Source organism: Festucalex cinctus, chromosome 7 (assembly GCF_051991245.1).
Source record: "Festucalex cinctus isolate MCC-2025b chromosome 7, RoL_Fcin_1.0, whole genome shotgun sequence".
In the NCBI taxonomy this organism is placed as follows: Eukaryota; Metazoa; Chordata; class Actinopteri; order Syngnathiformes; family Syngnathidae; genus Festucalex; species Festucalex cinctus.
Window position 1 is genome coordinate 24290271 of NC_135417.1, and position 24615 is coordinate 24314885.

A 24615-nucleotide genomic window follows, 5' to 3' on the forward strand; every position below is an offset into this window, starting at 1 on the left:
TTTTTCCTCTGTACATAGTATAATGAAAGTCATTGCGTACCCCATCAACATTACATCATACCGTCATCTCAGGATGGTAGGCACCTGTGCTAAAATAAACTACATTAATTAACAGTTCAATTTTTAACCCTGAAATTACTACATCTAATCATTATTCACTTCATTTTTTGTGCTTTTAGAAATAATAGAGATTTATGCCATTACTTTAAGAGGGACCATATTGCACATTGAGTCAAATCCTGTCATTTGTATTATGTATAGCTTTGTAAACAAACCCAACAATAGAATTTGTATAAACGCTGCCTTTATTAGCGCCAAACAAACAGTCGCATGTTGTCCTCCTCCAATGCTTTGATGCTCGCCTTCGTTTCCATCATGTCATTGGCAATCAAGTCGGTGTGGCATGAGATCCCTAAAGAAAAAAATAAAGAAAAAATCACAAAAAAATACGGTACCAGTAATAGGTTTAATATAGTAAAGTAGTATAGTTTTTTTGTCAGTGTAAAAGAAATGTACACATTTTGTTGCATTTTTTAATGTATGAACATTGCTACAGGCAAATACTTATTTCTATAAACACTTCCAAATGTCTCTAAAATATAAGGTGCGTGTACACACACAAACAAACACATACATTCACTCATGCATACAATATATCATGTAATGAATTCTGAGTGGCATACCAGAGTCAATGATGTCAGCAGTACTTGAGGGTACAGGTTACTGGAGCCATCTGGCTGCATACCTGCAACAATCTCTGCCACTTCGAGTCGTCTTTTCTTTCCTTGTCTCTCCTGTGCACGTTCATATCTTGGCACCGACTGGGCTGAGACATAGATGTTGTAACTTGGGACCCAACTTTAATGTTGGAGCCCAGTCGGGATGATTGGACAGAAAAACGGGCGCAGGGCGACCTGTTAAAATAAACAAATATATAAACAAATAAAATATGGAAAGACTGGTTATTTTACCGCAGTAGGGTGGCCGTGAATAAGTTCTTTAGCATGATGTGTAGGCTACCGGGGGTCTGTTTTCTTGCATCACCCCCGGGGGTCTGTTTTCTTGCATCAGCCCCTTCTGTCTCTTTTTTTTCCAAGTTTACATTTTGCCACCAAAAAACATGTTATCGGCATTAAAAGCCCAAGACTAATCAATCCAATTTCAGCAGTAAACACTTTGCACTGGCCCTACTTGGGTGAAAATGTTCGATGTTAGCTTTCGGCTAACGTCCGCTAGCCAGCTTGTACTACCGAACTTGCTTGCTCATGAATCCAAAACATAAGCAACTTGCCCATATATGGGCGGTCGAAACGTTATTAATCCTCATGCATTAAATAAAGGTAAACAAGCTTACCGCTCACAAAGTGATCGCTGCACACACGAGCCCAAAGTAACGACTTCCCTCCGGAGTCCGCACTCCTCTGTCTCCAGGCCCTGGTTCCTAATTATTTTCGGAATTCGGAAAAAAGACCGACCATTTTCCCCCTTGGCTTTGTTCGAACAGCCAACGATGCAGCAACAATGTACCATTTTAAACGCAGAAAACAAACGTGATAGATACGTGTTAGACCGAATCGCTACGTAAATGGAGGCCACCCAGCATGGCGACTACGAGAAATCCGAGGCGGAAGTGACGACATGTGCAAGCGACCTATTGCCTAGGTCTATGGGGTATATGCCACGGAAGAGGCGGGACGTGATTTTGCACATCAGTTTGGTTCCGGTCCGGGTTGCGAACGCGCAACCGCGGGGCACAAAGTCGGAAGCACAAGTATTTTGACACAGCCCACACGTCACAAACCGAACCGGAACCAAACAAAAACAACAACAGTCCCGCCTCTTCCGTGGCATATACCCCATATGGAGAGCAAAAGTTTTTTTTTTGTTTTTTTTTCAGGTTCTTTGCCATGAGGTGACATCTTGAACTTTCAGTGACCAGTATGTAAGAGTGTGAGAGTTTTAATACCAAATTTAACACACTTGTCCCTATTTACACCTGAGACCTTGTAACACAACTGAATCACATTAACTTTGGGACTTTTCATACAGACTGGACAATTTTATTGAGAATCATAAGCTCTTAAGGGAAAATCAATAAGGGTTTAGAGAAAAACGGACCACCTCAATGGCAGTCATGAAACTCGTTGAAGCACTATTTACCAACATAGATAATAAAAAAAAATACTGTTGGGATTTTTATGGATCTAAAGAAAGCATTTGATACTATTGACCATTCTATATTAATGAATAAATTAGAGAAATATGGTGTAAGAGGTTTAACATATAAATGGATGAAAAGTTATTTAGAAAATAGATATCAGTATTTGCAGTTTAACAATATAAAATCAAAACACTTGACGATTACTCAAGGAGTTCCCCAAGGGTCTGTTCTAGGCCCTAAACTATTTATACTGTACATAAATGTTGTGTCTCAAAAATATTTAAAAGTGTCTTATTTGCTGATGACAAAACGCTTTCATGTTCAGGAGATAACCTGAAGCAGCTTCTGACTACTGTGGAGTATGAATTGAATACAATAAAAAATTGGTTTGATATAAACAAATGATCATTAAATTTAAACAAAACCAAGTTAATAGTTTTTGGCACGAGACAAATCCCTCATCAAGTCCAAATTATAAAACAAATTTCTTGGAGTAGTTATTGATGATAAATTATGTTGGAAGCCACACATAGAAAATGTCAAAAATCATAGGGATACTCTATAAAACTAAGGATGACCGAAACATTAAATCATTATACACATTATATTGTTCATTATTATAACAATTTTTGACTTTTTGTGTGTAAATCTGGGGAAGCGCATATAAAACAAATACCAACCCTGTTTTCAAATTGCAAAAATGAGCCACAAGAATTATTAATCGATCAAAATATAGACAACCAACACATTCACTATTTATTAAACACAATGAAATTTTATGACTTAGTTGATTTTAAAATAGCAAAAATAATGTATAAAGCTTACAACAATCCACTCTGCCAAAGTACTCAGAAGCTATTTGAAATTAGAGAGAGTCCTTATGACATAAGGAGTACAAGTGTCTACAAAAAAATCAAAATAAGAACAAATATTAAGCAAAGGTGTGTTTCTGTAACAGGTGTTAATTTGTGGAATAATTTTGGTACTGACTTGAAAAGATGCAAGTCAATTGTTGAGTTTAAAAAAAACTTTTAAAAGTAAAGTTCAAGAACATTATTTAAATCAGACATGAGCTAGTAAAATTGCAGAAATATACTTTCTCTTTTTTTTATGTACATTATGAGTGTAATGAAAATTGCATATGTGAGTATGAGGATGTATTATTGTGTATGCCTAAGAAATTCATGTGCATACGCTACTGAAAAATGTACGTATGTTAAAGTGTAATTGTTTACACGAGCAGGATTACACATTTTCTTTTATTGTAATGTATTAATTTACTGTATTAATAATGAAATAAGTTAAAATATACAACGAATAAAGGGTAGGACTTGATAAGTATTCAACTTCTTCCTACTCCATTTGGACATGTAAACCATCATGAATGATCGCTATGAGTTTTTTTCTTTCTTTAAATTTTTACTTGTTACTTGTTTATGTATATGTTATGTTTATATGATAAATAAACAAACAAACAAACAAAGTGCAATGACAATTGGCAGGGCTCGACAGTGCGAGCATCTCACTAGCAAATGCGGGAAACAAGTGCATGCCGGTGAAAAAGAAATACCGCTCGCATGGTGCGAGCGCATTAATGCTACCTCTGCATTATGTTTAAAACATGCATTCGAAAGTCGCCGTGTCCTCCGCTGGCTCTCCCATAGCAACGAGAGAGCATCGCCGTGCGCCGACTCAATTGAATAGTGAAACATGACCCGCTGCAATGTGATTAGCTGGCTATTTCCTGATCGGGCACAGCATACTCGTACATGCGCACCGCGCAGACTACAATTTACATACAAACATGTATATGGAGCTTTTCCACCCGGACTGGTTCCACACTGAAGCGTTTTTTGTCCCCATGGGACTCTTTCGGGGCTAAGCGGTTCCGTTGTAACTGCTGTTTAGAACCCTATCGGCAGTGATTCTGCAGCACCGGTCGTCGGGAGACCTGTCATCTGATTGGGCGAGAGCAACACAGAGAGCAATGCCGTGGCACACGCCCATTTCCTTGTTTTACGCGATAGAAGCAAAGGCGCCCACCGGTCTTCGCCAAAGTCATAAAATTACGGTACATACAATAAATATAATAATATTTTACAACAACGCTGAACTATATTTACAATTTAAAAGGTACTTGTGGATAGATTTGTAATGTTTGTGGTTAAAAAAAACAATCGCGAGTGCACATTGCTCACTAGTCGTGTGTTCCCATTCACTTGAATGAGAGCTCCAGCGGCAGAACTCTCCATTCAGAAATAGCATCGCTAGCCGGTCGTGAATCGCAATATTTCATCCATGGTGGTCCATATTAAATTGTAAATATGGTTCGATGTTGGCGTGACTTGCCACTCATGAAATGTTATGGCAGATCCGCACGCACTGAGGAATGCAAGCTTGGCTTGGACAGTTCAAACGATACAGATGAAAGGGGCAGGGGAACATCGGCCGAGGACAAATTCTGACATTTACTGAGCTAAACAAAATAATGTTCACATGAGTTAAGTTATACGAAATTATTGACTTGTTTTGATAGCTACAGCTGTTGCAGGCAAACCTCATGTTCCAATAAAATATTTGCAAATTTATCGAGTTGCGTATGCCTAAGGTCATGCTGTACCCCCACAAAAAATGGTGCGACCAAATCCTCCACTGTGCGACCAACTAAAAATGTTACTCGCATCAGTGCTACCAGTGGAGAGCCCTGATTGGCTGTCTTAAAATCCTAGGTTTTGGCTGACACTTGTGTAAACTCCAATTAAAACTTTTGCGCAGTTCATCCTAGCTGAACAAATAAGGTAGTGGTTTGTGTGCTTGCTATGTAAACAAAAGGTCCAGGGTTCATGTCCTACTCAAGGACCCCCCCCCCCCCCCCCCCTTCTTCTTTCCTTTCTCTTCTTCCCTCTTCTCCCCTCCTCCTCCTCGATTTCTTGCGGCAAGAAGCCGTTTTGTTTCAAATGTTTATTGAAGAACTGACAGCTTGCGTGGCCCATTCATAGGAGCGCTCAAATACAGCGCTGCAGCAGCAGCCGGACCGAATGAGAGGGGGTGCGGCAACCACACACGGACGTTTTACTTTTGCATTAAAAAAACCCCCAGCAAAACACCTAATATTTCATAAAAAAATGACATTGCCATGGTGTCAAAGGTAAGATTTAATCATTATATGCCTATAGTTAACTGTGGAAGGGCTTAAAATAAAATACCGTGATCTAATCCCTTTCCGGATGAAACTTAATGCTTCCTTTTCTTGTTAGGATGCCCACAGTCTTAAATGAAATACTGATGTGAACGCCCGTCTGTGAATTTTGTCCAGAGGAGTAGAAAATTGCAAGGATCGTAGTTGAATGAAAAAGAAAATACTTACGCAGTACAATTGCAGTGCCTTACTGTAAAAAAAATAAAAGAAAGGGAACTGCTTTGTACCGCATTATTTTACAGAAGCTTGCTGTATTTGTTCCTCCATAACGTCAGAATTTACAATATTCAACTGTATTAATGAAAAACGGTGCACTCCTGTTGAAAATTTCCCGTATTTTTCCGGCAATTTGTTACAGTGTGGTTTTATATCTCAATTTATTTCTGCGTATGTGAGTTTTGAGTTTTGTTCGTACGTACTTTTCTGTGCAGGTTTTCACGCAGAGTTTTATAAATGAGGCCCCTGGAGTAAGCTTAAATGAGTATGGTGCTCATGAAAACCTGAAATGGAATTCAGGATAGGTTTGATGGAGGAAATTCTGGCCCGAAAGCATGGCTGAAAGAAAAAGAACATGTTAAAAAAACTGTAAAGACTCAAGGGTATATTCACTAAGAATGTGCTGCATCCGGTAATAGCGCGAAATATTGCACCACAACTGCACCCACAGTCTGCGCCCAGTTACCGACCTATTCACGAAGGATATTACTCTAATCATATACCGGCGCCAACACGCCCACAAAACTGACAGCTTGGAGCAAATTTGCACCTGATTTACCACACATGGCAACGGATTTGCGCCAAGAACATGGTTGTTATAGTAACAGTTGTGAGAAAGATGACATTATCAGAAAGCGAGGTTGGACCGAGAGTAAGCGTTTAGAGCACCATTAAGCTGTACAGAGCAGAGAGGACGATAACGATGTCATTCATTCATAAAGTACAAATTATTGGTGCGATCGTTTATATAAAAAAATATATATATTTTCAGAGGTTGGCGTGGGCATACAGTATGCATCTGCGGCGTAAAAAAAATTATTGTAAAATGCCTCCCCACCATTGCCGATCAGCCCGGGTTACGTTATGTGTCCTAAACCAACATAGAAAAATGTCCCCCCACCCTCTCCCTCGCCCCCTCTCCCTCTCACTCTCCCTCTCTCTCTCTCTCTCTCTCTCTCTCTCTCTCTCTCTCTCTCTCTCTCTCTCTCTCTCTCTCTCTCTCTCTCTCTCTCTCTCTCTCCTCATGATCAGCCAGAGAGAGACGCGCACTATGCGTCTCCATGCACTGCTGTCATGATCCCGGGAACGAGGTTGCAGCAGGTATATAGATGCTTTTCATAAACGTTATTTGCGTCACGCAAACTCTGTGCGGCTCTTAGCGCTGGCATTAGTGAATTAGCTGTATATCAATGAGTCTCATTTGCATTGGGGTGGGCATACTTTGCATCAAATTTATGCAAATTACCTAATTTACATACACTCAAATAACACCGGCGCACCGTGGCGCAATCTGGTTGGCAGAGCACTTTGTGACGGATTTCCCCATCTGCGCATGTTTAGTGAATAAGGCGCTCCCGGATTGCTCCATTTTTACCGGTTAGTGCCGTGCAAAGGCGACACAAACCTTTCGTGAATATGCCCCTCAGAGTATAAAAAAAATCCGCACTCTTGTAATTGGCTTTACTTAAAACAGAACAGGCGAACAGGCTTTGACAATTGTTAAAGATACATCTGTGCAAGTGACTTAAAATTAGGCCAGCTCAAACAGCATATTAGTCTGAGACAGTCCGAAGTCTTTTCTGTGAAACCGGGCCTTAAAGTGTCTTTGTGGGAAGTTTTGTCCATTCATCCAGAAGAACATTGTTGACGCCACAGATCACTGTAGGTGTGGCTCATAATCTCATTTTCCTGCTGCAAAGGTGTTTGATGAGGTCAGTATCAAGTTCTTCCACACCAAACTCCAACCAGACATTCACTGTTTGTCTTTGTCAAACAGTTAGGGGAAATGTGTCGTAGCTATTGCTTTTGCTCATATAGTGCACCTGCTCTCAAATACCCTTACCGCGTGCGTCCGCGATAAGACAGGCTGATTTGGTTTAGGTCCGTGTGATAGGTGAACTCCCTTCGACCATCTGCTGATACACGAAACCACATGACCTGCTTCACTGTGTGGCCTACAAAGATGATGAGGGAAAAAAAAAATAAAAATCAGTAAAGTGTAATGTCAAGCTTCAGGAGAAGGTGCATAAATTATAATCTACAAAAATTATAAAAATCTTACGATAGGTCTGCTCAATTATTAAAAAAATATTAAGCACGATTAATTTGGTAATAAATGAAATCACGATTAGGACAATCATTTGTTTTTGGGTACAAAACGAAAATGTTTAAACATGTAAAAAAAAAAAAATTAATTAAAAAATAAAATAAAATAAACAAATCAATTTCTTTGAAACACTATAATTATGCAAGTTCCTTTTGGAACAAGCAAGATACATTGAATTAGTCATTTTAAAATAAAAAAAGGTTCAAATTTTTAAACTCAACTTTTTCAACTCAAAATCAGTATAAATAATTTCTTATTACGATTTTGTAATTATGGAGTGTAATAATTTAAATTGTAATTACATTTCGATTAATTGCACAGCCCTACCTTACGATGCTACTCCTTACCTGCCTCAACATTATTACCGCTTGAACAACATGATACCCATTGCAAGAAGTGTCCAATTTTTGGTTACCTGAATTACTTGACATTGTCAGCGCTTAATATAACGCAGTAAAGTTTCACACTACTGCACAGTATAAACAAGCCAATGAGCATGTCTCTCTGATAGTCTTAACTCATTCACTGCCTTTGACAAGTATACTTGTCAATTGTATTTTTTAGAGCGGTGCTAAATGGGGGCGAATCTGAGCATACTCCACTGTAAATATCAAACTTGGAAACAACTTTACTGATGCCCAACCACCGGTAGATGACATCATTGCCCCATTTTATATGAAATAAACACAGTTTCAGAGTCCATGGGAGAAATGGCTGTATTTTGGCAAACCTACATTTTTCTACTGTCAATTATAAAAGAATGGGACGGGGCAAAAAGTAGGGAGTCTATTCTGTTATTTGGTAGATTCGGTATATATAATTATTGAATGTAATATCACGTGAGTATTGACAATTTTAAAATTTTCTAAAATGACTGGCAGTGAATGAGTTTTAATCATGAGGGGGGGTTAACAAGCCTTCATCGTCACCACAAATTTGAGTTTTAAAAACCACCCCATTTAAGGAGATCCAACCAATCAGTGATTGCATAGATATGCTGTAAAAACTACTGTGAAAATACATAATAAATAAATAAATAAATAAATAAATAAATAAATAAATAAATAAATAAATAAATATTTATGAAACAGCCGGGCACGAATGAAGATTCGCTATATAATGGGGATTCACTGTATAGCTATATTATCCAAATTGAGTCAAGCAAGTCAAGGTCATAAATATGAAAACATATATTAGATACCGGATGGATAGTCATAGCGACAGGGCAGTGTGACAGTCGTTCCTGCCCACACACAGATCTCTCGTCGGGAAAAGGACACACTCCACCTGCTTTGGCCCCCTGTTGCACAATCAGACAGTTTGTCAACATCACCATGCGTGATTACAATAAATGACAGAACTGTGCAAAAAGCTACCACTAAATCATGCAATATCTTTTGCCCCAGCTGGCATGACCTGAACAAGAACGCATGCTATAGAAAATGGATGGATGTAAGTATAAAGTTCACTCTTAATTCATGCAAAGAACAAAGATCATTCAGATTTTTTTAAGCGATACAAGACTTATAACTTATTGTCCAGTATTGTATTAGGCATTTTGTACGAAGAATAAAAGTGCAAATATCTCTGGCATCTTATTCCCTGAATGTTCTTTTATATGAAGGACCAAAACTGCCAAAATTCTAAATAAATAAATGACTAAATAAATAAATAAATAAATAAATAAATGACTAAAAGTCAAAATAAAAATGAATATAAAAAATACAATTCGAAAATTATATATATATAAAAACAAATATAAATGGAAATAAATCCGTTTTTATTTATCACTTTTAGTCATTTATGTATTTATTTAGTCATTTATTTACTTATTTATTTATTTAGTCATTTATTTATTTCTAATTTTGGCAGATTTTGGGCCGTATTGCCAAGTCGAAATGTTATTCAAATGAGGGGGCGGCCCTAAGCGGTCCGAAGCATGTCTTGGGTTGGACTCCGCCGTTGCAAACTGCCTGTCATTGGTCGAGTGAGCAGCTCGGCAAACGAGGAAGTCTTGTCGGCTTGCAATGGAGAGCTCCAGCAATAGACGACTATCGTGTCCACTGTCTGCTTTCACTTGTTGTATAACAACTCAAGTCACAAGTTGAGGTACATGACAGTGGACAAGATAGTCTCCATGCAAGCCGGCGAGCCCAGCTGCTCACTCGACCAATGACAGGCAATTTGCAACGGTGGAGTCCAACCCAAGACATGCTTAGGACCGCCCCCTCATTTGAATAACATTTCGACTTGGCAGTACGGGCCAAAACTGCCAAAATTCTAAATACATAAATGACTAAATAAATAATTAAATAAATGACTAAATAAACACATGACTAAATAAATAAATAAATAACTAAATAAATAGATAAATGACTAAATAAATAAATGACTAAATAAATGACTAAAAGTGAAAATAAAAATGGATATATTTCCATTTATATATATATTTTTTACTATAATTTTCGAATTATATATATTTTTTATATTCATTTTTAATTTCACTTTTAGTCATTTATTTATTTATTTTGAATTTTGGCAGTTTTGGTCCTCCAGACCTTTTAAACCGATTAAGTATCAAAATAAGAACGTACTGTTGTGAACGCCATTATCCTGGTCACGTGATCGTGATGACGTATCCTGTGCGTAAAGGCAGCTGCCGTCGTTCACTTGAATGGGAGTTTGTTGACGTAATGGGCAAGAAAAAGACCGTCTTCTATCCCATCCTGTTCAGAGTAAAATCCTCAACACGTCCGATTTCATATCATTCCGTGTGGGGGTGGGGCGGTGCCCTAATGTAGGGCTAAAGCGTGCTTAGCATACAACATGTAGCTTGGCCTAGCAGAGTAAAAGTCACCCGGATGATTACCGTCCAGGTTAGGGACCGTCCACAAATTACATTTCAAGAGTGAACAACGTCAATGGTGACTTGACTGGTAATTTGAGCATCTGTAACACGCAACTTGTAGACGGTCCCCAACTACGACTTGCAATGAGCCGGCCGGCTGAATGAGTGCTCCTTGTCCCCGCTTTCGGTTCGACACAAATCCTTGGCGAGTCCTCCGTGGCTGTACTGCTTTTGAATAAGTGCTTCTTTGCTATAGGGTGTAATTCCACCTTTGATGTCCGTATGGGACGCGATCATTGTTGTTACTGTCAGCCATGTCATGAATGTGTATTTACGTACGCGATATGTCACGATGATCACGTGACTGTCCAAAATGGTCGATACTTTACTCAATGCAAAAATATTAATTAAAAGTGCTATAAAATCGTAATCGCTTAACATTTGTTTTCAGGTAAGAGAATAGCTGGTTAGTATTTCATAAGCCTTGCATTCCTTTAAAGATCAATGGCAGCTGACAAACCAAATAGAGTAATGAAGGAGATCTTCACATAACCCGCTATTGTCATTGCTTGTTATTGCCTTCTTCAAGAATGACAACATAACATTGGACACTTTTTTTTCTTTTCTTCATATGAGAAATGGGCTTAGGGAGGTTTCTGATGTGGAATACATACTTCTAGACGAAAGAGAGCACTCCATTCCAAAACACACAAGTGAAAATATGTCTCCTTGGAGAATAAAGTGTCAAACAGCATCAAATCAAATAGACGCACTGAAATTCATAGTGACATTCTGTCCTGCTCGCAGCCTGCAGGGGTGACTAGCTTGCACAAAAATGCAATCAATACTTATAAATAACCCGAGTGTAAAGGCAAGGACACCTGGCTGCAGGACCTTAATAAACCAATATGTCAGACTTAGAATATTGCTTTATTTATCATTAACTCTTTTGTACAAGGCCATGGCCAAATGGTTCATGACATCATTTAAAATCACAAACCAATCAAAACACCACATATCCCTTGAAATGATGCAAAAAATAATGCAATCAGAATGAATCCTCATTCATTAGGTTCTAAAATATGATGTATTGCACATTTTCACCTACCTGGTAAAGCTGTAAGGATTGTGCCCAGAAGTAATACACCTGCCAACATTTCCGCGGACTGCGCAATGTCACAGAAGAAGAAAACCAACAAAAGATGAAGCAGCAGAAAACAATAAAATAAATTGCAACAGTAGTTTCATACTGAAAATCCCTCACCCCTTAAAGTACAATATCTTCATTCAGCTCTATTCAATCTGAACAGTGATGAGAGTTATTGAGAGTCGCTTGTGAGGAGAATCATTGGAGGGAGGAGGAGGGAAGGGGGAGAGGAGGGGGCAAAGGAAGATGAAGAATTGTTTGTTTCAGACGCTTTGCTATCTATCTTATATTGTCACCCTCTTAAAATAATTGCCCAAGTCATTTTTTCCCCCAACTCATCTCCTCATGATGCAAATGGTTCAGTTTTTTTGTGTTTCCTGAAACATCTAAAAAAAATGACGGGCGATTATAATCTTTTGTACTTTTTATTTGTTACTTATTTTCACGTCTCTCGCTGCAAATGTGAAATTAGTGCATTTGAATGCAGTGTTACAGTATTACAATAACCAATGATATGCTAACTAAATGACCTGAACTAGATGTGCTCCTTTTTTTTTTTTTAAACCATACCACAGACTGCATTTGTAACAATATTTAAGACTTGAAGAGGTTATTGTACTGTGGAAGAATGCCATCTTCCGAATAACTGTCATAAGATGGCTTCTCTGTGACTGCACACTGTTGTCTGCCACACATGTCCACTCTTTGAAAACTTTGAAAGTCTTAAAGCAAAAAAGACCCAGTTACTGTATTTTGTTAAGTTCAGAGTAACTTTTTTGTTGGACGTACACAGCCAGCTTTCTGAGTTGTCATACGTCAAAGCATGTTTTCATTTTTCACCCCAGCCCTGAGTGTAAGTGAGGGATAAAGTTTTCAATCTGCATGGGTTGATTTTCTTGGAGCTGCACGGCAGGCTGTTAAGTTTGACATATTATCAGCTTTTATTCACTTCAACTCATCCACAGAGTAACATTAGCATCCAGCTGAAGTGGTGTTTCTGGCCATCTGATATAGACACAAATCAAAAGTTCACTCTACATTAAGCTCTATTTTGCGCCTTTTCCAATCGGCTCCAGAGGGAAATATTTAATATTTTACACAATAAAATTGAAATAAAGCTTAGCACGCAGAATTCACTTTAAATTCCCAAGACTCCTTTGAGGAAACTCACACAGTGGTTGTGCAAAATTGCAAACAATAGGAAGTGATCTTTTAACATGATTTATTGTAGATAACATATTATTTAAAGGGGAAGTCAAGTAAAAAAAAAAAAAAAGTTCTTTATAATAACATGTTCTATGCGGCACCACTACTCTAAACATGTTATTCTGATTAATATTGCGTTTGTGGAATATGAATTAAGCAGCAAAATCCACCCATTTTTATCTATCTCACCTGTTTTCTGAGTTTGGTCATGTGACTTTTGCAAGCTGAGTCGTGATTGGTCATAACCTGAGCCCTGCGCAACTGTGATGTCATCATCAGCCGACAGCAAGTGGCAAAACGGCCGTCGCCCAAGATGGCTAAAAACTTATGGATCTTCCTGTGTAATTTATATTCCACAAACACAATATTAGACTAGTGGGGTGCATAGAACATAATATTATTGAGGGGAACATTTTTTACTTGACTTTTGAAAACGAACCAACCATGAATGTTTGAAAAGATCTACCGTTGCGTGTTAATTCTTAAATCTTAAAATCCAAGCCAATAAATCTATGTGATAAACATAAAATAAATATACACTATTCATGGGCTGTTTATTTTAATGTGCGTCAAATTTTGTGCAAGCACTGCAAATGCTAGAGTAACTACAACATGCATCTTCTTCAAAATGATTTCTTTAAATTGAAGGTCATATTTGTACATACTGTTGCTTTAATATAAACACTCCAAGAAGGCGTTTGATGAGTCCTCTCATCTCCTGCAAAAAAAAAAAAAAAAGAAAAAAAAAAAAAGTCAGCAACCTAATCTATCCCAAACCAGACGTGAGGAGGTGGAAAGACCTTTCAGTCAACCATATCCATTTAGTCTGATGAGTCTAAATGACTTTAACATGCAGCTCTGCCACATCGTGGCCAATAGATGTCATCTTAGCGTCATGATTGGCCTGTATAAGTCCATCATTAAGGCAAAACGCCATCACTTTAGCATTCAATTCATTCATGCAGCATAGAAGCTGGACTGAATTTTATTTAAAAATGATATTGTGATCAACATCTGGAAATGGAAGCCCATTGTTTGATGTGTGCACTAAACCATATTTGTGTTTTAATGAGCGTAATGGTATTAAATAAAAGCCTATCCATTCCTCATTTGGGTCCTAAAATAGTGGTACTTTGTAAGTGACATCTGCATGATGTTTAGTGAGCGAGAGCTGAGCTTGACTTTGAAATGTTAGCCTAATAAGGAACAGAAATTCTTTGGTCGGGAAAGTTACCTTCGAAAAATAATAAAAATCCTCAGGATACGAGGTTAAATGAACAATCTATTCCAGTTTACAGATTGCTAGGTTGGATTATGGGTTGGGACGCAAAATGGGTCGCAGGCAGGCACTCTTAATTGTGAGACTCCACATGACAGAAACGCTCGTATGATTTAATGTTCTTGGGTCCCCAAGGGGAAAAAAAGTCATTTAATTCTAAGATTGAGAATTATGAGAACCTATTGCATTTTCCCTCCTCAGAATACAGTATGCCTTGCATGAAGTCGGAAGAGTGGTGGGCTTTGAGCCTGACCTGCAACCACAGAATGACTTCAAAAGGATCACAACACACTAATAGGTCAAAGCCTGATGTAATCTTAATCAAAAGCAGACATGGCTAAACGAATGAAGAGAAACAGATGGATGGAGCTCGATTAAGTGCGAGTAACCACAAACAGAGAGGAAAGAGTGAATATGAAGTGGAGAAAAAGAGATGATGAGGTTGGGTTCCATAGGAGGAAAGAAGGGGAAGTCGAATAGTAGCCAGTAGACTGTGTCCAAGAGTGATAATATACCAACACTTGAGTGATAATGGGGCTGTACCATTTTTTTAGTCTGGTTTAGGGTGTGGTGGATCCATTTGAACTTAATTGGCCAAAATTATCTATATACAGTTTTTGGAGATATTTGTTACAACTAATTTTCCAAATTCTTTTTGATGTGGCTAAAATTTTGCTGCACGGCATGCCGGCATCAGTCACCCCTCCCCACAATATAAGACCTTGAGCGCCCATTTTCACATCAGTGGTTATACAATGCAATTGCGACTGTTGGAGAGGCTAGTAGTCGTTGCAGTCCTAAAGGTACAGGCATGGGCTGCTATGATTGCTACCGCTCGGAACACCTCGTATCATGGCGGCATATTAGTCCAACTGCACAAAACTGCTGTGCAATAAGTAATGGACAATAACCCAGAATGTGTCACACACATCACGTGAGAGGTAAATATGATGACATCGCTCTACTCTTAATATAGAAACAGCCAAATAATAATAATGAACATTAATATTTGGAACCTTTCTAACATTCAGTGACTTTCAGTTAGCAAGCTAGCTATGGCTACAAATCTTCCCTTCGGATAGTACATTGCCCTCTTTAGAGTGCCTCGTGGTTGGTTGTGAGATTGAGAGAAAAAGGCAGAACAGCCGGGGTGTAATCTGACTTGGGGCTTTGGGCTGGCGTTGCCGCTTTACAGTACGTTGTTGGTGGCCGTGAGTCTGCACATGTCACTGAGAGAGTAGCATCCATTATTCGGGTCATTGAAATGGTTTTGATTTACAGTTGACAGTTGAGCAGGGCATGGTTTCAGGGCATTCAATGGGCATGCTCACAGCGTTTGAGAGCGAAGAGAATGGCTTTTCATGATTTTGAAAAAAATAAGATGCTTTTCCACCAACAAGCCCAGGATCTTTGACTTCTTGGTAAAGGGAGTTCTTGGTTGTAAAAGTTCAGCAGCGAATTTACAATTGTGTTTCCATAGCGTCTTAGAGTTCTCAGTAATTAATTCAAATGAGTTTGATGTATGAGTTTGATGAGCCCAGCCGATGTAATCATTTAAATTTGGTAGGGTTGTTGTTATCAACACTCTCGCCTGGAAACCAGACTCATTGCTGTTACCAGCGGTTGATTCTGGTCACTGTCGGCATCAAGCACATTTCTGAGGCAGGGCAAACCTTACCAAACTGACAGTGAAACAATCCAATCAGAGAAGAGCTCTGGACATGATGCCATAAAAGCGAGACGGCGGTATATGTGGAATAGTAGTATAGTAAACACATGCGCGCACATATGAAATATATAATATTCATATGTAAGTCCATGAGTAAACAGTAGCGGGTGGCGAATACGGTGTAAATTCAACATGGTTGTTGCGGTAAAATCTTGATTTGTGTGATGATAGACTTCCGGCACCGAACAATACGTCACAGGAAATAAATAAATTTGATTGCATGGTTCATTTTGGGCGGCACGGTAGCCGAGTGGTTAGCACGTCCGCTTCCCAGTTCTGAGGTCTCCGGTTCGAGTCCAGGCTCGGACCTTCCTGGGTGGAGTTTGCATGTTCTCCCCGTGCCCGCGTGGGTCTTCTCCGGGTACTCTGGTCTCCTCCCACATTCCAAAGACATGCATGGCAGGTTAATTGGGCGCTCAGAATTGTCCCTAGGTGTGCTTGTGTGTATGGATGGTTGTTCGTCTCTGTGTGCCCTGCGATTGGTTGGCAACCAGTCCAGGGTGTCCCCCGCCTACTGCCCAGAGCCAGCTGAGATAGGCGCCAGCAGCCCCCGCGACCCTTGTAAGGAATAAGCGGTCAAGAAAATGGATGGATGGATGGTTCATTTTGAGCCAGGTTGAACTCGCTTTCAGTGGCCGAGTGACCAGATGAACTTTGTTTTGTTCAAGAGAGTGGGTGTGGCTTCCCAGGCTCTCAACACTCTGCTTTGGTTTGTCAAATTTACTAAGACATTTAGTTTCACTTTGCACTGTAAAATAAGCAGTAATACTGGATGCCGGTTTTAGCCAGAATTACACTGTAAATACAATTTGTGGTAAAGAGCTGTAATTTGCACTGCAACATGGGAAGTTTAATTGATTACATTCACACAATAGGCTACAGTCTTTGATTTTTTTCTTTAAAAAAATGCTGTATGTTTTTTGCCGCCTTAGCAGACACATTCATGTTCTAGCCAAACCTGCCCACCGTGTGTCCATCCATTTGAACTTATTTGAGTCGGCTTTTATTTTTATAACATTCCCATAGACGGAGAACGGGTGACCTCTGTTGCAGCACAAGACACCAAAGCTAGTTTTGTGTAAGCAAGCAGCCGAGTGCAGCATTGGAAATATGTATGTACGATTCACAAAATCTTAAAATGAATGTTAAATTGTGATGAGGTTTACATAATTAAACACCTGCAGCCACTCGCCATCTTGGGTCTGAGTACCAATGTTATGTTCGACTTCTAAGCTATTAAAGATGGAAAGATATAGCCTAAGCATGGCTGGCTATTTTTATGAAGGAAAGGAACTGGAATTAGCTATCACTTTAAAAATACAGTACATGACCTAACTAGAAACTAGCGCGATCTTCAGGTTGGTTCTTAATTGGCTATCATTATCATTACAATTATGGACGCCGTAACACTGTGTTTACCACACGCATGAAGATTTGCGAATGGAAATATTAAACAGGTTCAACATTTGCGAATGTTGGCCCAGACTGTTTTTCAAGCAGGGGAGGAAAAATGAGTCTTAGTCTTAACACACAAGATTTGAGAGTTGATGATAAGGCTTTTTTGCTGACTTTGTAGTCCAGTCAGTGGCAAGGACAGTGCTTCCTTTACATTAAAAGAATGACTACAGAAAACAAATTACAGCATTTTTATGGTTCTTAGTTATTGGTTCTTCCTCGACACATTCGCTACCTCTCCACACAGTTTCAGAAGAAAAAAAATCCAAGCAAAGCTGATCAAAACATTATCTCTTGTCATTGTGCTTGGCAAAGGGATAAGCGCATCGAGGAAGACATGAGCAAAGGGCACTATTTTAAAAGTGGTGTGATTGTCAGACGGACAAGAAAGAGGAAGTAAAATCCACAAAAATGTGAGAGGAGAGAAACAGGGGGAGTAATGGACAAATGTATGACAACCTTTATGGTGGGGAAGGTATCCATCTCTTCACCACAGATGAAGTGTGACCGTCTGGTGGTCAGAGCGGACCTGAAGATTTTCCACTGTTGCAAAACACTTCCTGCCTGCAGTTTGCATGTAATGTGACCGCTCGCAGTTTTCTCCCCTGCCATTCTTTACGTTGTGTAATATGTTATTTTGGTGATATTCCAGTGCCCACAGATTAGGCTCTAAGCGCCCCAGGTTCTTTGCTGTTGGAAGGAGTCCACACAAGTAAATAACATGTGTTAGTCTTCATGCTGAGTGGACCTCTCCATGGGGGAAGTCTGGGCAAGAATGATGAGGATCAGAGCTACAATCATTTCTGACAAGGTGATATGTTGTTTTTGTGCTGCCTTTTAGGCTCTCTACACGATGATTTGATGAGTGGGACTTTGGCCAAGAAAATCACAAGAGCAAGTTGGGAATCAGGCTAAGGGGGGAAAAAGAAAAAAAGTGAGAAAGGAGCTTCCTCGAAAAGAAACTTTTATAAATTATCATTAATATGCTTAGATAACTAAACCAGACAGTCATCATCAAGCATCAAGAAATTTGAAGTTGTCGTTGCTCTATGAAATTATTGTAATCTCATTCATAAACTGTGCAGAGTTTAGTTTCATTTACGTGTCTGCCAGAGACCTGTCTGTGGCTGCTGTGGTGTTCTGTGCTGAATGAGTCACGTCTGCTGGTTATTATGGGTAAGAGTATTTGGCTGCCCTCACCCCACCCACTTCTATTACCCCGTCTAGCGGCAACAGGCTAAACTACATCTCATCACTCCTCATTTGCATCTCATCCAAGCACCTTGACTTTTTGGTTGACGTCATAAGCAAAAAGTCTCAATACAAGTCAAGCCTGTCTGAAAAGTATCTACATTCAAGTGCGTAGAGATCAAAAGCACACCAAGAATGCCTGATTGTTGCAGAAACAAAAGTAAAGACTTGGAAGGAACAAAGTCTCATTTTACTCTCCTGGGTCACGCAAACGGAGCATATAACAAGCATAACCTTGGAAAATAATAAATACGGAATGATCAAAATATAAATGAACAAGCTACCTTTCAATACTTATTTGGGGTTTAAAGATGACTTAAAAAGCCGTCACTGTGATAGACATCAATGTACCGCTTGCAACTCGTGGAATGGAAAAGGTGATAGAGGAGACTCTGCTGTATGTCATACTTAAAAATTGACACAGAAAACCAATTTTCAACCAGCCAGAGTGCATTTTTGTGAGAGGACCTCAGACTGACTTGGCATGACATAAGTTGAGAAACAATCTGTGCTGTATCCATGTGTTCGTTGATTTCATCATCTTCACAGGATTTCTCAACAGTCGAGCTGCGTGATACCTGAGATTTTGGTATTGATCTTTTGTCTTTTTTTCTTTTGCTAATTAGACTTTCTTGTTAGGTTCTTAAACATGCCATAAAATATCCTCGATGGAAACGTACCTGGGCTGTTATTTAAATTTGCAAAGTAGTAATAATCGTCATATTCTTAGTCCTTGTCACTCTTCTGCATTCAAAGAAATAGCCACCGAGGTTCCTCTAGTCTAGTCATATTACATAAACAATACTTACATGTTGTGCTACATGAATACTTAGCTCAACTAGTAGCTGGAAAAGTTCAAACTCATTGTCATATTATGTCATTCACTGTAAAAATAATTAATTGTTATTGCCAGCGCTGCCGCTGCCCACTGCTGTGATTGGCAGCCTGGCACATAGGCATGTGCTACAAATGGATTGTGCAAGGGACCCGTGAGAAACCACAATAAATAAATAAATGTAAAATATCGATACTAGCACTCTGGTATCGATCCGATACGATATTCACATTAGTATCGATTCTATCGATATGTGGATTGATCTGCACAGCCCTACTCAACAGCGATGTCATCTCCAAATACCACACAAAAAAGGCATCACAAATATTGCAATGTACCTAATGAAAGGCCTTTAGCTAAAGTATACTATTCCATATCATTAAGTGAAACAGTTTCGGTGGGAGGCAGTGTCCAATTGCCCAGGTCACATGTGCAGTAGACTTCACCAAAAGCTCTGCAGAAGCCTGATCCTGACCTTTAGAATCAGTTGTGTTGGAGGATGGAAACATCTAAAACCCATGAAAGAGGCCCAAGTGAAGCACTGATCCCTGGTTTGGCCATGCCCCACAATAATCAGGAAACAAGGTGGTGAGAAAATGTTTAACGCTTTAGGCCTTATTTTCATAGACAGGCACACTTGGAGCAAAAATGGACGCATCTTCATTTTTTTGTGCTGTTGCAAGTCTAATTTACCGTGTTTGGGATTTTGGTAGATCACATTCCACCTCAGTAGGTGTATTGTGCTACACGCTCCTGGCACATCTCACAATTTGGTGTGAAAACGTAGACTTGACTTTAGACCTGGCCAAACCAGGTCTAAGTTGTGGCGCTGGTGGTGTAACACAATTCTGGTGTATTTGATCAAAACAGACAAGATTCTGCACTCTTCTGATTCTGATTCTGCACTTTTAAGTATACCCTACCAAGACAAATGCTGACTTAATGAAGATGAAAAATATCACAATCTTATTCCTAGCTATTCTTAACAAGACCACCTGACCAATAGCAGGCTTTGCATTTGGTACCTTGGCATTTAGTGGAGATTTACCAAACCTAATCCAAATTTTAATACCATACATTGCAATACTTCTAATTTTTACAATAACATGACCAAAATATAAGCAAATGTGGGTCATTGCTCCTGATAGTGGTAAAGCCAACACAGATGGCCCTGACATTCACCACTGCAATTGACACAATCCTTTTTGATCAATAATCACAAGGCCTCATGTGTGAGACATTAACACCTCCAGCATGTCCTTTTTTTTTCGTCTCTGCATTTGGACTTGGACAACGTTTCATTGTGAAAGATGCATATTGTGGAGACTGTCAACAGGGTCAAGGTTGCATTCCTTTATCAAAGCATTTTCACTTATCAGAGTGACAAACCAAATTGTCTACTTGGTGCAAAGTGGGTTTTGTCCATCGAAAGTCCTGCTGTCTTTTTCAGTTGTCACACTGACACGTGCTCCACGCACCGCACGTTCGCCACGTCACTGGGCATTCAGGATCAAGTTCTTTATACTGCAGCGGATCCTTCCAGTCACGAGGGGCTACTTTCCGAACATCCAGGATACGGTGGTAAATGTATTAAATATTTTCCTGCTTTGACAGTGGAGACTTGGATTCGTTCCTACTGCCTTGCTGAGATTTGTGTCGTTTGGTTTCCCCCACATATTAGCCAAATATGGTCCATGCGTGTGGCGCAGCACAAAAAGCAGAACAATTTGTGGGACAGAGATTTTGTGCAAATTTTTAAGTCAACATGATTTGGATCCAGAGACTCTGTGTTCCTCATGAGATTAGTATAACCTATTTGATCAGTCTTTTGTGCAAACATTTAGCAGGCTAAAATGAAATGTGAATTGACTTTTTGGACGATACTGTCTGTACCAATAATTGGATGAGAAATGGAAAGAGCTCAGATGATCTGGTCTGACTGCCAGGTGTGAAAATGGTCAGGTGACTACACCACCCTAATTGTCCTGTGCTGAAGGTTGGAGCCCAAAGTGTCGACACAAATAAGGTTTTAACTATGCATTCAAATTGAGAGGCGTAGAACAAACTTGACAAGACGAGAAACAAAGAGTTGCACAGAGAACAGAAAGCAATAATCCGGCGAAAAACACACACACTTCTCAGACTGCACCTACAGACAGTGAATCAATCTGATTGGTTGTAGCAAGTAAAGGACTAAAGGACGACATCACATCGGTCCAGACATAACCTAAAGGATTAAAGATTGACATCACATAGCCTAAAACTGGTTGAAACTAGATGATGATTAAATTATGGTTGCATCAGTTCAAAACAGACACTTGTTATATCAGTACAAAACAGACACTTGACCTCATGAAGAACCCAACTTAACAGGTCATGAACTCAAACTTGACCCTGGCGTGACCCCAGACATGACACTAATGAGAGCAGTGTGGTTCACATAAGAGGATCTTCTAACCAGGTGGAGATTATGTCTAATTAGGATGATCTCAACGTTTGATTTATAGATGCTTGTGGAGGTCTGAACATTCTGAGCCTTCTTGGGGAAGACGTTCAGTCAGTGTTCTTCTTTCTCAATAATTGGGTCAGTCTGTCTGGACCGGTTGAGGTCATTTTTTATGAATGGGAATCAATAAAAGTTGCCTTTCCATCATAAATCTGACGTGTATGTCAATCATCATTCCCTGCAGTCCTCAATCAAGTCGATGGTTTTGCAGATGTTGAGAATGTAGGTATTGTCCTGAGCATGACCTCATCCGTGCGGGCTGGTCTCATCATCAAATTATCAGAAATTAGATCCGTGGTGGGTGTGCTGAACATGCTACCTCTACGGGGGGGACTACAGAGGTGTTCCTGGTGAAGTCAGTAGATGTGAGGCTGCCCATCATCCCACCTGGAATTTGCTCCACAGGAAGTCTAGGATCCAGTTGCAAAGGGAGGAGTTAAATCCCACGGTCCATAGCTTAAGAACATGCTTGGCAAGAACTCTGATATTAAATGCGGAGCTGAAGTCAATAAACATCACTCTCACATTCGGTAGGTGTTAGCCAAGTCCAGGTGGGAGAGGGCGGTGTGCGGTGAGTGTGGAAACCCTAGACACACTTTGTCTCCGGGTGCGCGGGTGTTAGTTCCATTTCAACGGATTCTTACAACTTCATACTGCAGCGCTACATTCATTTAACTGTCAGTGAGCAGCCTCTTTGGAGTGGTTTCAAAATCCCTGCCAAAGCATCACATGACAGGAAGATCAGGGGAACTTGCCAGCACACCTTGTTCTGTTCTACTGTCCGCATTCTCCCAGCTGGTCTAGATCTTCAAGTCTGCAGTGGCACAAATTATTTACAGAGCCAAACGCCCCTCTGCCTGGCCCCCACTCTATTTCTTGTGTTTTCAAATAGAAGTAAAAACCATTTCCTGATTGAGACCAAGAGAGGCCATGTGTGTCGTCTGTGCGTGTGTGTAAGTGTGTGGGAGTCGGTGTGTTCTGAGTGCCTGTGATGGTTTTACCATGTGTGGAGTCCCTCAATGGGACTGAATAAAGTCGGATATGAAGGAACCTGTCAGGTCTGGGCTACTGTCGGAAACCCCATTACGTCCTCCTCCACTTCCCCCCTTTTTTCCCTCTTCATTTGAACATTAACTTCAGAGGATTCTGAGAATTAACAAGCATTGCTTTTCATCTGTATCAATTCATTTGTTGAAATACAAAGATCCTTATAAGGGTCACAGGTAAGCTGAAGCCTATCCCGGCTGACTTTGGACGGCAGGTAGGGTACACCCTGAATTACAAGACGGGAGTTCCATACCTGCCACACAATTTTGTACCTACTGTAAATCAGAAAACATCCGAGTAAACTCAGGACTCGGGTTCGAGTCCAGGCTCCGGCCTTCCTGGGTGGAGTTTGCATGTTCTCCCTGTGCCTGCGTGGGTCTTCTCCGGGTACTCCAGTCTCCTCCCACATTGCAAGACATGCATGGCAGGTTAATTGGGCGCTCCTAATTGCCCCTAGGTGTGCTTGTGTGCGTGGATGGTTGTTTATTTCTGTGCGCCCTGCGACTGGCCTGCAACCAGTTCAGAGTGTACACCGCCTACTGCCCATAGCCAGCTGGGATAGGCTCCAGCACCCCCCACGACCCTTGTGAGGAACAAGCGGTCAAGAAAATGGACGGATGGATTGTTATTTCCCCTCCATGTGACTTATGTTACAAGTTCTTAGGTGTGGTTAGGAAGAAGGTGTGTTGAATTTAGTATTACAGCTCTCACACACTCTCCTACTGGTCACTGAAAGTTCAACATGGCACCTCATAGCAAAGAACTCTCTGAAGATCTAGGAAAAAAAAGAACTGTTGCTCAACATAAAGATGGCCTAGGCTATTGGCCTTGGCTAAGATTGCCACCACCAAAATGATCTGCAAGGCTGAAGATGATCCATAAGAAAGCCCGCTAACAGTTTGCTGAAGACAAGCAAACTAAGGACGTGGACCACTGGAACCATGTCGTGCGGTCTGATGAGACAAAAATTAAATTGTTTGGTTTAGATGGTGTCAAGTGTGTGGCTGAGGAGTTAAAGACAAGTGTGGCTTGTCTACAGTCATGTATGGTGGTGGAGTGTCATGGTCTGTGGCTGTTGTTTTGCACTTCACAGGGTGCAAATCTAGCCAGAACTGCCTCCGCAGGCCCGCAAACATGTACTGATTTCATACACAAGGGTCATTCTCATATTGAAAAATCTGAGAACGTTAAGTTGATGCTTGTCTCTTGCTAATTAATTACTTGATTTTATTTTTATTCATGTGTGATATTTGAGTTAATCGCTTTGAGTGGTCTGATATTGTCAAAAAAAGGTAGGCGAAAATAAGCGTGAGCTTCAGTCTGTGCCTTTTCGGTTTGTATGTTTTTTTTGTTTTGTTTTTTTTTTATGACGGACCTGTGTATTATATTTTTTTTCTCTCTTTTAAGACTGATCGAATAAATTGTATTCATTCATTCATTCATTCAATAAATAAGGTGATTTTTTTTTTTTACAAGGACCTCTAATACAGATAGAAGCTTTCTGTTTTTTGTATTTCTGTTTTGCCTCATTATCCACTTGAATTTAATTTCTTTTGCAGATTAAAGAAAAACTTTCAGTTTTAACAAAGATGGCCGACCAAGAAGCATGCTCCAGGATTGATCATGGTC

At 39.9% G+C, this 24615-nt stretch overlaps 1 protein-coding gene and 1 long non-coding RNA gene across 5 annotated transcripts in view; both read right to left on the bottom strand.

Moving 5' to 3' along the window:
- Positions 1-17902, bottom strand: part of LOC144022601 (B-cell receptor CD22) — a 37423-nt gene extending 19521 nt beyond the window's left edge. For 3 of the 4 annotated variants that reach the window (XM_077527527.1, XM_077527525.1, XM_077527524.1), the window contains exons 1-4: positions 11796-11896; positions 11640-11697; positions 8885-8983; positions 7420-7531 (exon numbers count right to left, since the gene is read on the bottom strand). In XM_077527527.1, the coding sequence (XP_077383653.1) occupies positions 7420-7531; positions 8885-8983; positions 11640-11688 (260 nt within the window). In that variant the 5' untranslated portion in view covers positions 11689-11697; positions 11796-11896. Of the gene's footprint in view, positions 1-7419; positions 7532-8884; positions 8984-11639; positions 11698-11795; positions 11897-17806 lie in introns of those variants that run through there. The other variant, XM_077527526.1, reaches the window with a different exon arrangement.
- On the bottom strand, positions 288-1655 carry LOC144022521 (uncharacterized). Its single transcript, XR_013284350.1, has 3 exons — positions 1355-1655; positions 684-914; positions 288-412 (listed from the first exon to the last, which is right to left on the bottom strand). It is a non-coding gene; the product is annotated as an uncharacterized LOC144022521 (long non-coding RNA).
- Positions 17903-24615: the final 6713 nt, after the last annotated feature.